The 12,923-nt window shown below is 45.1% G+C and overlaps 1 protein-coding gene across 3 annotated transcripts; it reads left to right on the top strand.

Annotated features, from left to right (window-relative positions):
- The first annotated feature begins 455 nt into the window (after positions 1-455).
- Positions 456-12,006, top strand: TGIF1 (TGFB induced factor homeobox 1). 3 transcript variants are annotated; one of them, XM_039705967.1, is made up of 3 exons: positions 456-585; positions 8,239-8,465; positions 9,763-12,006. In XM_039705967.1, the coding sequence occupies exons 2-3, from the start codon at positions 8,283-8,285 to the stop codon at positions 10,327-10,329; spliced, it is 750 nt and encodes a 249-aa protein (XP_039561901.1). In that variant the 5' UTR covers positions 456-585; positions 8,239-8,282; the 3' UTR covers positions 10,330-12,006. The 3 variants fall into 3 exon arrangements, with proteins under 3 accessions (XP_039561901.1, XP_039561899.1, XP_039561902.1); XM_039705965.1 differs by lacking the exon at positions 456-585 and adding an exon at positions 776-1,633; XM_039705968.1 differs by lacking the exon at positions 456-585 and adding an exon at positions 1,667-3,428.
- Positions 12,007-12,923: the final 917 nt, after the last annotated feature.

Genomic DNA, 12,923 nt, shown 5'->3' with positions numbered 1-12,923 from the left:
AAAAATAGTTACAAGGTACTTGGGGAAGGCTTGCTGCTAAAACGCTGTTGCTTCCCTTGTGCAGTGAATGCGGATTTGCGCGGATGCCTGCGCCGCCGGGGGGGTGCAGGGTGCTGCGGAGGGAATGATCCCCGCTCTGCCGTAGGAATCCATTATTTCATCAGCCGTTTCAGGCGCCTGCTGCTCGCCCCCCGCGCCTGCCCGGCCGGGAACAGCCCCGCACGTGCCGGTGCGGGAGTGACACGGACACGCTCCCGTGGAATGAGGGCACGCCGCGCCCGCACGCCTGCTCCGCGGCCAGGCGGCTTCTTTTCCTTTCCTTTCCACGCCGAAACCTTCAGACCGCGGCTGGGCGTTCAGCAGTTTTGGTTTTTTAAATTTTTTTTTTTTTAATCTGATTGTGTCAGGGGGGCAGTGGGGGTAGCGCCGGGACCCGCCGCCAAGGCCGCCTGTGCCCGCAGAGAGCTCTCCACCTCGCTAGGGAGGCTGCAGCGAGCGGCTGGCGGGTGTCACGTTTCCCATCCCGGAGGAAAAGAAACTGTTGCTGCTGCAGAGCGTGCTCGCCTGACAGCGATGAGTCAAGCTGTGAGACTTCTCTCTTTTACAGCTGCGATCATGTGCCGCAGCAAAATCTACCGGGCTGGGGGGGGGGGGGGGGTCGGGGGGGAAAAAAAAAACTTTTTAGAACTTTTTTAAAAATAACCGCAGAAACGGGGCTCGCCTTCCCCGCGGGGGTGGGTGGGGGTGTGTGTGGCCAGCGCCGGCCAGGCGGGGCTCCTTCAGCACCATCGGGGATCGGGGGGAGCAGCCCCCGCCGACCGGGGCCGCTCGGCAGTGGGGAGGGGGGCGCCGGTCTTTGCAGGGCTCCTTCCCTTCCCCGGCCCTACGCACTCTTCTTTCTTCTCCTCTATTCACGCGAAGGAGTGGGTGGTTCGTCCGGCAGCAACAGGAGGAGGCTAGTCAAGGGCAGCTGTCAAAATCTCCCCCCCCCACCCCCGCCTCTTCCTTCTCCTCCTTCCAGTTTAATGATCAAACGTCTGCTTGGAAGAAAGGCGAGGGAGCGGGAGGCACGGAGAGCTCCCCCCGCCGCTGCTGTTGTGTGTGCATGAGCGAGCGGGTACAGGCGGACACCCCCCCGTTCCGGCCGGTCCCTCCCCTCCCGGGTGTTGAGGCTCTGTCAGACGGGAGGGGAGGGAGGAGAGAGGAGGAGGAGGAGGAGGCAGCCGCCGCGAGTGCCAGTGCAGCGCACGGTTACTCTCCCGTACTCACTGCGGGGAGGTGGGGGAGGGCGGGCGCTGTGTACCTTTCTCTCCCGTGCCTTTCCTCACTTTAACAGGCCGGGGCCAATCGCCAGCAGAAGGGAACAAAGGGAAGGGGGGAGGGAAGCCCACCCCGGCCGCACTAGAAAGCCCCCGGGGGAGGCACAGCCCTGCGGCTCCCGCTGACAGCAGCGCGGCCGGTGACCGGGTGCCTGGCTCCGCGGCGGTGTTTCTTCTTTCTTCATCGACCTTCTCCTCCTCGCCGAGCTTAAAGGGGGAAAGCAGCGTCCGGCGAAGGGAGAGAAACTTGGGTCGGTGCGTGGGGTGTCCGGCGATCGGCTCGGTCCTCGCGATCAAGATGAAAAGTAAAAAAGGTAGTTGTGATGGGGTGCCGGGACAAAGCGGGGTGCCCCGCGCCCCTAGCCGGGGTGGAAAGGGGAAGGGGGGGCTGTCGCTAAGCTAGCCGGAGTCCCTTTGCCTTCTCGGCCTTTTGTCCCCCTTGCCCCCCCCCACGCCCCCTGGCCTGAATCCCGTGGAAGATTGTAGTGGATGCTCCGCTCCCAGACAAAACATGCGGGGCTGTTGTTTGGAGGCGGCCGCCTCTCTGCGCCGCTGGCTCCCTGTCAAAAACATGTCCAGCCGTTCGCCTCGTGTCCTCCGCCAACTTTTGTTCTCGCCCCCTCCGTGGAGCCTCTTCCCCCTGCCCTCCCGTAAAACACTTTTGAACGCTTTTCCGCACCGAGCCCCACCATCCCCGAGAGGGGGACGAGGGTGCGGGTGGTTTTCCCAACTTGGGGCGAGGAAAGCGGGGCCGTCCGGCAACTCTTTGTTCGCGGGGCCGGCAGCGTGGGGCTTGAGCGTGGGGGGGCATCGGTGGCAGGGCTTCAAACCCCTCTGCCCCCTCGCCCTCCTTGTTTTGCTGAAAGTTGAAGCCCTTTCTATCCCTTTTATCCCTTAAAACAGGGGGACGAAACACAAAGTGCAAAAGTTTTGACGCAGGGTTAAAAGGAAGAAGACTTCCCCCCTCCCCCCGCCCCATAACCATAATGCTGTTTGAGTTTTCTTTGTGTCCACTTCCAAGCGGACAAACTTTACAGTTAGAGGATCGTTACTCATCGCGCTCGTGGTGCTTTAAGCGCCCTTAAATTAGCGCTTGGCCACAAAGACGCGGAACGTGTTTTTTGGTCTAGCGCTCCTGCGCTGGCTGGGAAGAAGTTCACAGCAAAGCAGTGCCTGTTCAGTTGCGATTTGCCAGTCGGCGGTGTGGCTGAAGGGTGTTTTGCATTCAAAGACCATTAAATGCTCCGAAGTGGAGGGTTACGGGGGAGCAGTGCGCATGTTCAGTACTCCAGAGTTGTGCTGTTTTCGCCCTACTATGCATTCCTGCGGCTCCGTAGTAAAGCAGCCTCTCATTGTTAGTACCCTTGGAGCGATTAAGGCATATGTAGTTCGTGAAATCATTGGGCTGCTGCAGACATGGTGTGTACTAATATGGTTTGTAGCCCTCGTCAGAAGTTTTTTTTGGACATGCCGCTCGGCTCAGAGGAGCGCGCACAAAGGGAGCTGAGCCACAAAGGCGAAGTTTAAGGAGCGGGCAGGGTGGTGCTGAGGAGCGCAGCGTCCCGCGGGAGCGGAGCGGGGCTCGACCCCAGGCGCAGCCCCCTGCGCCCAAGGACTGCGCTGGGTTTTAAATGTCTTAGGTAGGTCGAGATTCTTCACCCTGTTGGAAGCAGTTTGTGGTTTGTTTCCCCCCTCCCCTCTTTTATAGTTTCGCTGAATTAATTTAGCCCAGTTATTTTTAGGACATTCCTATGCTGCCTATTTGCACAGCAGTGGTGAGCTGGTTTCCTGTCTGCTGTTGCTTCCATTGTTCAGACTTCTCTCCCCGAGGGCAGCTGCTGGTTGGTGAAATACCAAACTCCCTGCACTTTCAACTGTTGTTCTTGCCACCCCCGAAATAAATGCATGTGGAAAACGCTGACGTAGTTTCTAGGTATGCATGTGTAGGGCTTTGTGTGCAAGAGTGTGTGTGTGTGTGTGTGTGTAAGCTCTGCTTTGAGGATTGCAAATCCCGGGCTGAAACAATGGAAACAATGAAAGGTGACAGGCGGGAGGGAGAACTTTTGAGAGGGGCCATGGGCCTGGGGTTTGCGTGGCACAAATTAAAAGGTGAGGAGACAAAGGCGGAAACTTTTAAAAAGATGTTAGGGCTAGGGTGCCTTTGTTTTAATAAAGGTTGGGCTTGTACTTATTTGTGACCTCCTGGCATTTGAAGCTCATTCAAGAAGTTTCAAAGAGTGACTTTATTACAGATTTCTTGCTTTCACTCCTAGAAAAATACCGTTTAGAGGGGAAAAAAAAAGGTATAGTACAGCCAAGTTGCTTTAGAAGTAATAGAGTGCAAGCTGTAAAGTACAGAGGAAAACAAATAGGCTGGTTCCTCAATTATGAAACTCATTCAGAGGAAAGAGGGTTTTTTTTTTCCCTGTGGAAATTCCCTTCTGTATCCTGGTAGTTTTTTGCTACTTATGAATAATTTTAAACTAATGTATTTTTGATGTTGATTTTTAAATTCGCATTGCATTTTGGTTAGATTTTTTGGTTATGTGTGTTGAGTTCAACATTTTTAAGTGTGTGATGCTGTGTTTTTGTTGATAGTTTTGTTGAGGTTTTTTGGTGTTTTTTCTTTGTTTTGTTTTTCTGGTTTTTTTTTTTTTAAGATAGGAGACTGGATTTAAACCTCAGGACTCTTCTGTGGATAGTTTAATTTACAAATAATAGCGTGATAGCAGTCACACGGAACCTACTTGGCTTGTTAATTAGCTGATTTAGAACACAGTCTCGAAAAGGCGCAGGCATGTGCTCAAGTTTATACTTGTGAAGAATCTTACTGAACTTGGTTACAACAGGATCGGAGGCTTGGATAGGAACTGGTTCTGTTTATCAGCGCTCGTAAAAAAAAAATCTCACTGAAGAAATTCAGAGAACCCTAAGGGGTGGGAGGTTTTCTTTAAGGTGATTTTTGTCCATCCCCTCTCTGGAGGGCAGAGATTGTTCCTTGTGGTATACTTTGTCCTCTTTTGAATAACAATTGGCTTCTGCCACTTCCTCTGCGAAGCTCTTCCTCGACACAATGGGATAGTTTTTTTTTTTTTTGGGTGCCTTTCCCCCCCCCCCCCCCCCCACAAATAAATTTTTGGTTTGCTTAACTTCCATTTCATTTGTCTCAGCCTCTCTAAATATTTTGTCCTCCCCCTCAAAGTATTTCAGCATACCTTTTTAAGTGGCAGTGGTTTGTTTTGAAATCAGCTTTAGTCATCACTGTACTTTTACTCAAGTTGTTTCAAGCTGTTAACTAACGTTTGGGTGTTGAGCCCAGACTCCAGATCCTAGGTGTAATCTTCCCTGAGCTGATTACGGGGAGGACCTGTGAAGTCTTTGGGCTGTGATACAATGCAAAAGTGCATTCAATCATGTATATGACTTCAGCTGGGAAGCCAGGAGGATAAAGTAATTTATAAGGGGATGCTGATCATGTAGTTCTTGGGTCATTAATAGCATAGACTACTCTTTTAAGTGGCCATGTGGAAGTGAAGGAATGGGATTTTGTGTTGTTTCTCAGACCTCTCTGCAAATGAACTTGTGCTGCTTTAATTTTAGTTCTATAAAAGCAGATTTTTTTGTTTGGATTAAATGTATTTAGGAGGAGACATAAAATAGCCTGGCCCTAGCCTGCTTTTAATACAAAATAAATTAGTAGGTCAGCTGGGGCTACTCATCGTGTCCACAGGCCTTTATTCTGGGTGTAAATAACAGTAAGCCAATGGTCCAGTCATGGAGCGTGGCCAGGACCCTTTTCAGTTGGGCCCTGTTAAAACAGGAAACCAGCAGCGAATAGGCTGATTACTAACAAGACGGAAAAACAAAGCTGGGTTGTAATCAGCAGGAATGCTTTAATGAAAACAGAGCCTTGACAGCAGCAATGTGGCTCCTGCTCTAGTAAAAAATATCAGCTGGGGTAGTGCGAGATTTCTAGCCATGACTTCCTGTTGCTGCTAGCTCTGTGCTGCGCCTGAGAGATCTGCCACGAGTTCAGAGGGCTGATCAGCTATTTAAATGAGCTCATTTAAATGAGCAGAAGTCTGTACTACACTGGGTTTCCTGCTTAACCAAAACCTGCTTTGTGTCACTAACTTACTGTGTCAATTAATATGACACACTAAGCCAGCAGGTCAAAGGGCTGGCTCTGCTGGTGACTCATTTCTTGCTAGGTAGGCTACGGTTAGTCAGATGACAACTTTTACTTTAGAAAAAGATCTTATTTGAAAAGAGAGAAACGTTTTTATACTGCTAGCTTGCACAGTATCTTATCACTTCTGTTTTTGCAGCTAAAGGAAAAGCAACAGTTCTAGGAGAGGTTTTGCTGTTAAGTCAGGTTTTCTGAAATTCAGAGAGATATCCATGGAGTCTTTTTAATTGTGTGGTAGATCCTGGAAAGGTCCCTTCAGATTGGGTGGTGTGTACCTGGAGCAGTTCTTGTTATGCCATGTAAATACTGCTTGTAGACCATTAGACATCTAACTTTTTCACAGTAGTTTCTCCTTCCCTCTTGTTTCCAGCCCTTGCTGTTTGCCTCTCCCTCTTTTCCAAGGTCTTGCCTTTCTGCCCATTATATTTAAAAACAAACAAAAAACCCAACCCTGTGAAGTGCTGCAACAGTTCTGGTTCCTGACAAACAAGAACAGCACACTTCAAAACATTGTCTGAATAGCATGGGCTAGTTTTAGCTAGTTTTTAAATTCAATTTAAAAGGGCTGAGCTGCTTTGCAGAGCTGTCCTGTTGTCTCTGCAGGATCTTTGTTCCCAGAAGTGTTCCTCATGGCTCCAGGAGCCCATGGTGCAAGGCATGTTCTCAGGTCAGGTTGCAAGTGTGACAGCACTTTCCATGAAGCTGTGACAAAGTGGTTTGCTTGGAATCATTGTAAAGCAAACTTTTGACATACTTTCTACACGAATTAAGAAACTGTTTACATAATTTGGAGCTTTATCTTGTGTTGGTTATTTAAATATTGTCCTATTGTTCCTGTTCCATGACTGGATAATTTATGTAGCTAATCATCAGATGAAAAATTCGGTATGTCAGTTTGGTGTTTGTCGGTTACATAAATCAGCAGTTGGGAGAATGAAAACAATACCAAGTAAGTTACTGCAGCAACTATGCCAGACAGATTGCGGATTGATCATCCTGTTGGGAGTGCTTGCGTATCAAAACTGTGCATTTCAAATTGGAAAACTTAAAACTAAATTTAAGGATGTTGGAGCTATTAATAAATAGGGGAAGGAAAGAATAATTTACCGTGTCAGCTTTGGCTGAAGTTTGGAAGTGTGAGGAAAGGTCCTTCTCTGTTTCTCTCCCTACTCTCCTGCCAAGTATTAAGGAAAACTTGCACATGCATACCTTCTATCTTTCTTTGTGTGGTGCTGGGGGCTTTGGTGGCTGATTGGTTGGTTTTTTTAAAGGGCTTTACTTCCTTCTTGTTTCTCACTTCCGTAAGCGCCCTTACTTATGGATATAACATAGTTTTATATAGTTTAATATTTTCACAGGTTCACTTCTTGTTGTTTAGGGCTTACTTTATTTCCTTGAATAGAATTTTTAAATTATGGGTGGATTCCCACAGAAAAACTTTACTTCTGACAGTTAGTTGGCTTTACTATTAAGGTTTTTAGTTTTGGTGTTACAAGTGAGCAAATTTCTTTGTTTCCACTCATCACCCCCCCAGTCTTAAGTTCAGGAGACAAAAAGATTAAGGGCTTGTTTTCCTTCTGTAGTTTCTAAAACTGCTTTGGAAAGCCAGTGTGAGTTCACTTGAAATTAGTATTAATTTGTACTAGCTGAATGTCGGTAGTCTCTTATTTGGACTTGTATATAGTTTGTAAGATTCTTAAAATTTCTGGTGAGTTTAAAGCATGGGTTTTATTTCTGTTTCATGGAACTAGTGACTCATGTATCCTACCAAAGGAGTAGAATTGTAGCCTTCCTAACTATTGAATAGTTGCTCGTTTGTTTAATTTACATTCCATAGCTTCATGTTACTAGTAGTGTGGTGTACGTATATAAAGGGATAATCAGATTGTGAAATCTGTTCCTTCCTTTGTGTTGGAGGGAGAAGGTATGCAGTTAACTGGTAAGTTTGGAGTCCTTATAGTAAGCATAGCACAGAACACACGATGAAAACCACAAAGTTGAAAAAATAGTCAGGAGAAAAACTAGTACATCTAAATGATCATGGTTCTTTGATACAGAATATAATTAAATGAGAGTCCATTTCCTGATAATCTGGTGAACTCCTAGGCACCTGGTTCTTCCCTTCTTTTGCACTTCTTTCTTTCCCTTCATAAGTGAAAATCTCCTTACGGGTGGTAAGAAACACAATTTTTCCCTTTCTTTTTTTCTTCTTCCATTAATTTTTCTGAATAGATGTAATTATTAATTTATAAAATCTACAACCTATCCCTCCAAAGAGACAAGCATCAGGATGTTAAGAAATCAGTAAATAACCTATTGCTTGAGTTGGGGTGTTTTAAGTTCTTGCTTGTTGACCTTTTGCTCAGCCACTGGTTAGTTATCCTTGAAAAGAAGTGCTGGATGCATACCATAGCCAGCAAACTTGGACAATATTCTCATTAGATAGAAGCTATCTGATAACGTTCAGCAGATAAAAGGTTGCCAGGGGAACAAGAAAACGAAGGTTTGCAGAGAAGAATTCCTTTAGGAACGGATCATTGGTGCTACTTTTTTGTTCAGCTGACAGAAAAGCTACAGCATGACAGGTTAATGCTGCAGGACGGATCTCCCGTACAAGGGGCTGGAACAGTAAAGACAGCTCACGTGATGTAAAATGTCTGTGCCATACAGTGCTGGAGCCAAGTAGTTAACGGATTTAGGAGGCTGATTGTGCTTGTCTTACAATTGTAGGTGTAGTTGCAATATCAGGCAGTGAAACGGAGGATGATGACACTATGGATGTCCCACTGGATCTTTCCTCATCTGCTGGCTCAGGCAAACGGCGGAGACGTGGCAACCTGCCCAAGGAATCTGTGCAGATTCTTCGGGACTGGCTCTATGAGCACCGATACAATGCTTATCCTTCAGAGCAAGAAAAAGCGCTGTTATCCCGACAAACACACCTTTCCACACTACAGGTATTTAAAAAGTAGTTCTCCCTTCTAAAGGAGCTGTTTTCTGTTTTAAATCACCTGGGGTCTAGTCATAGATACAAATGTTTACACTGCATGTGAGATTTCCTTTTTTATTGCTACTCTCCTGCTGATGGCACTCATAAGGAGAGATAGAGACTGATTATGTGTTACGATGATCTTTGTTTATTTGGAATAAAATCATTTTTCTGGGAGAACAGTCATAAATTGGATGCTAATTTTTTGCAGACATAAAGTGTCTGTACAAGGTAATTTATTGTGAGAAGAAGGTATTTATTTGTCAACAGAGGTTTTATGGTGATAGATGTGCAGCTTAGCATGTAACTCTTCACTTGTAAAATGGCAACTTGAGGCTCATTCCAGTAGAACATGGGCATGTATAATTATGTGTGTGATCACTGCCATTAAAATCAGTGGAACAACCTATATGAAATAGAGCTACTCAAGGGTGTTAGTGCAGGTATGATGAGGTGTTTGTATGTTTATTTTGGATTCTCATCCTGGGATGCCACTGGCGTCTGTGAGGTCCCTTGGGCGCATCATTCTCATCTTCTGTGATCATCTTTGGTCGAATAGCTTTTGCCCATTGCTGCATCCCATGTTGTGGGAAGGTGGCTGCATGAGAACTTGGTAAACCATGGTTTGGTTCTGGGAGCTGCTAAATAGAGAGCACTCCTGTTAAGTCCTGGGCTTTATTTTTCCATGATAATTCATTAGTGCAAAGTTCATAATTGGCTATAGAGTAAAATTTTTTTAATGCAACATTATAAAGAAGACTTCCTTTATGTAGTAAAGAGAAAAAAGACGTTAAACTATAAACTGTCCTGTATTGCCCAGGAAACTGGTTGATATTTAAACAAGGACAAACTTAAGTGAGGTAATTCATGTTATGTCTGTCGACACAGTCAGTTGAACAAGGAAAATCAGTAACTATTTGTGGGAGGAGTGGCTCTCTTCAGAGAGAAAAGGTTTTCCTGTTGTTAATTAACCTAAGCTAGGGAACAATAGCCAATAGGTTAATGTGTGTGCACAGAGTTAAAAGCTAAACTCCTAGTTTGGACTTCAGATGTCCCGGGGCTTTCTGTAACAGGAGCAGGGAGTTGGTAGCATGGGGACAGGGGAAGGGCCTTTGCCAGGCATGTCAGAACTTGTCAGTAGGTCTCTATTTTGTTGTGCAGTGCAGGAAACTGCTTGGAGGGATTCATTAATCTAACTGTCTGCTCTAGTGGCACATAGTTGGGAATGAATGAAGGTAGACATTAAGATGTCATTATATTCCCAGGTCTGCAACTGGTTTATCAATGCACGCCGCAGGCTGTTACCTGACATGCTGAGGAAGGATGGCAAAGACCCAAATCAGTTCACTATCTCGCGGCGAGGGACCAAGCTTCCCGAGGGCGGCCTGGTGGAGTCTGCCATCAGCACAAAGAACTACATTCCCCTGCTGGATGAGACTGCCTTCCTTCCCGCTGCCGCGCCGCTTGGCAAAACTGTGTCCTCTCCCAAGGCGGCTTCCCCGGGATCGGTCCTGGCTCGGCCCTCGGTGATTTGCCACACGACTGTGACTGCGTTGAAAGATGCCCCTTTCCACTTTTGCCAGCCAGCTGATGTAGGCCAGACCACGGACCTGCAGCAGGGCCCGGCTGGCGGCTTCACAGAGAGCCCCCTCTCCTGCCACGAGGACGCATCCAAACTGGGACCTGGTGCAAACACACAGAGTGGGCTCTTTAACACTCCTCCTCCAACACCACCAGACCTTAACCAGGACTTTAGTGGATTTCAGCTTCTGGTGGATGTTGCACTCAAAAGGGCGGCAGAGATGGAGTTGCAGGCAAAACTTATGGCCTAAATCCCCTTCCTTCTCCTTCCCCGTTTTGTTTTACCAGGCAGGGATCTAACAGCTGTGTGGTTATTGCCACCCACACAATATCAAAAGACTTCACTGCGTTGTTATTATTTTTTTTATTAATCTTATTTGCACAAGGGGATTGCTGAAATGAAGCTTCCTGTCACTGAGATGGTCTTCAGTGGAATACGGTCATTCCAAGAATTACGAACTTAAAGCTACTGTAGAAAGAAAGGATTGTGTGTTTTGTTGGGATTTTTTTTAATGTTTTCTTTGTAGATTTTTCATAATGTGAGATGTTTCCCAAGATCATGTGATTTGTTTTGTTTCTTTCAGACTGTGCAATATCTAGTAATGATATAGAGTCTTCTTATCATTCCCATGTGGAACGGAATATACCGACACGCTGTCTAAATTTTCAATTTTTTTAACAATACAAACTTTCGATGATCATGCTTTTTTCCCATAATATAATAAAATATTTTCTTTAAAAGTAATGCATACAGAGTATTTTGTTGAATACAAGCTTTGCAGAAAACATGAATTACCCTTGAAACAAATGGAAGTGAGAAATATGTTTGTGCTCTTACTGACTTTGTTTGGTTCAGAGAGCCATGAACCAAACTAGCAGTTGTTGTTAACCAGATGTTTAAAAGAATGCTGAGAAGTGTGCCAGAAGTACCTGATTGTGTTCTGCTATGTTGAAATTTTTTAAGGTGCCAAAGGCAATTCTGACTAAATTTCAGAGGGAAACCTTGGGCCCCTCTAACAGTTCCAGCTCTTGGCTCCTTGAAATATTTTAGGGCTGGGAAATGTGGTGGCCTATGGAAAGATCTGAAGATAAAAGGAAGAGGCCAGAAGAGGGGCTGGGGACAAGTGTTTTTTGCAGATCTTTGTGATGCAGCTCCTAGACATGACTGGTGACAAATTTTGATAGGGGAGGGCAAGGGCTTCTAGCCTTACTTGGACTAGCAATGACAAGGCTTTTACTCAGTAATTCTAGTAGACTGAAATAAAATAGGCTGTATTGCATTGAAATCTGAGTTCTGGGACCTGGGTCTTTGTAAGACACTATAACAGGTGGTTGGCTAAGATTTAGAAGAGATCCCTGTTGTATTGGGGTGTATTTTTGCCAACAGAATCTAAGTTACCTTTCAGAAAAGGACTTTGCTATCAAAATGACTTATTACTGAAAATGGTGAAGACTTGCAGCTCACATTTCAACTTACTTGAATGTCAGTCACCCACCCATATCCTTCCAGCAACAATGAAATAAGAGACCTCCTGGGTAAAAAATTACTGGTTCTGGCTAATCTTTAAAAACAAACCAGTTGTCTGTTTGAGAGGTTGGGGGAGGGCTTTGAGGAGCAGGAGGGTTGGTGAATTTAAGGATATCTTTATGAGTAGAAAGAAGACTACAATATTCTGAATGCTATACTGTTTTGCTGTGGCCTTTATAATTTTCTAGTGTCAGATATACTCTGTTCTCTGGAGTGCTCTTTGGAATTTTTCTGAACTTGTGCCTTTCTTGAACCTTCATGTTTAAAATCAAAATGGCAAACAGTAAACACTGGTTTACTTATGACTGCTTTGGTAACACAGTCATCCTAATATGTTGTATGAATACAGAATTATTTTTTAAAAAATTTGAAATAAAGCTGGAAAATAATTTTGAACATAGAGGTGGCTGTATACTCTGTCTTCAAGGCATTGCAGGTGGATACAGAAGAGCCTGGTGTAGTGTCTCTGGACACGCTGTACTTGATACTTCTGAGCTATTTTTCCTGGGATACCTATGTTTGTATTGTTTGGTTGGGTTTTTTAATGACTGATTGTAAAATGGAAGTGTACTTTTTTGTTACTGTGAGGTTCATGTTGAGGGAAAAGTTGGTTAATAGATATGGTTTTGTGGAATAGGTGATTTATCTTAAGGGATCCTACACACCCAAAGTGGAGTGTCATCTTTGATAAAGGTTTGGAAGATGCCTTGTCCTTTCCTGTTCTTGCTGGAAGGAACTTTATTGAAACGTTCCTTACACCCATACTTCATGAATGAAGGAAAGACAGCCTCACAAGTATGTTTGCATTTTTTGATTTGAATTGCTAGACATTTTCCTCTTGTTTCTTTTTTTTCAAAGCAGTTTGCTGGTATGCTGTGGGGCACTCAGATCATTAAAGGGCATTTTCAGAGATCTTTACTCTTCATTACTTTGCCCTTTAAAATAAAAAATGTCAGCAAGTTTAAAAGGAAAAAACTTCGCTGGTTGAACTGACCAGTTCTGTAATTTCACTATAGCAGCTGCAGTACTGAAAATGAAAATAGAATGAGGAAGAAAGCTGTTGCCATTCAGGTTAACAGTTTTCATTGAAAGTAAAAGCCTGTGGTCTCTCTGCTGTTTTCATTTAATATTATGCTACACGAAGTGGTATTAATGTAAATGACCACCAAAGTCCTGCTTGTATGATGAGCACTGCATTTCCTTTTTGCTGACTGACTTACCGTGGGAACTGCACTGGTGACCAATTTTGATTGAGGCTGGTTCTATACTTATTAAATTATGACTTGTGTTAAGGTTACACCTAGAAGTTTGGCTGTA

Source organism: Passer montanus, unplaced genomic scaffold (genome assembly GCF_014805655.1).
Source record: "Passer montanus isolate IOZ18808 unplaced genomic scaffold, ASM1480565v1 scaffold19, whole genome shotgun sequence".
NCBI lineage: Eukaryota > Metazoa > Chordata > Aves > Passeriformes > Passeridae > Passer > Passer montanus.
The sequence above is the reverse complement of the archived record's forward strand: the minus strand, read 5'-3'. Positions and strand labels throughout refer to the sequence as shown.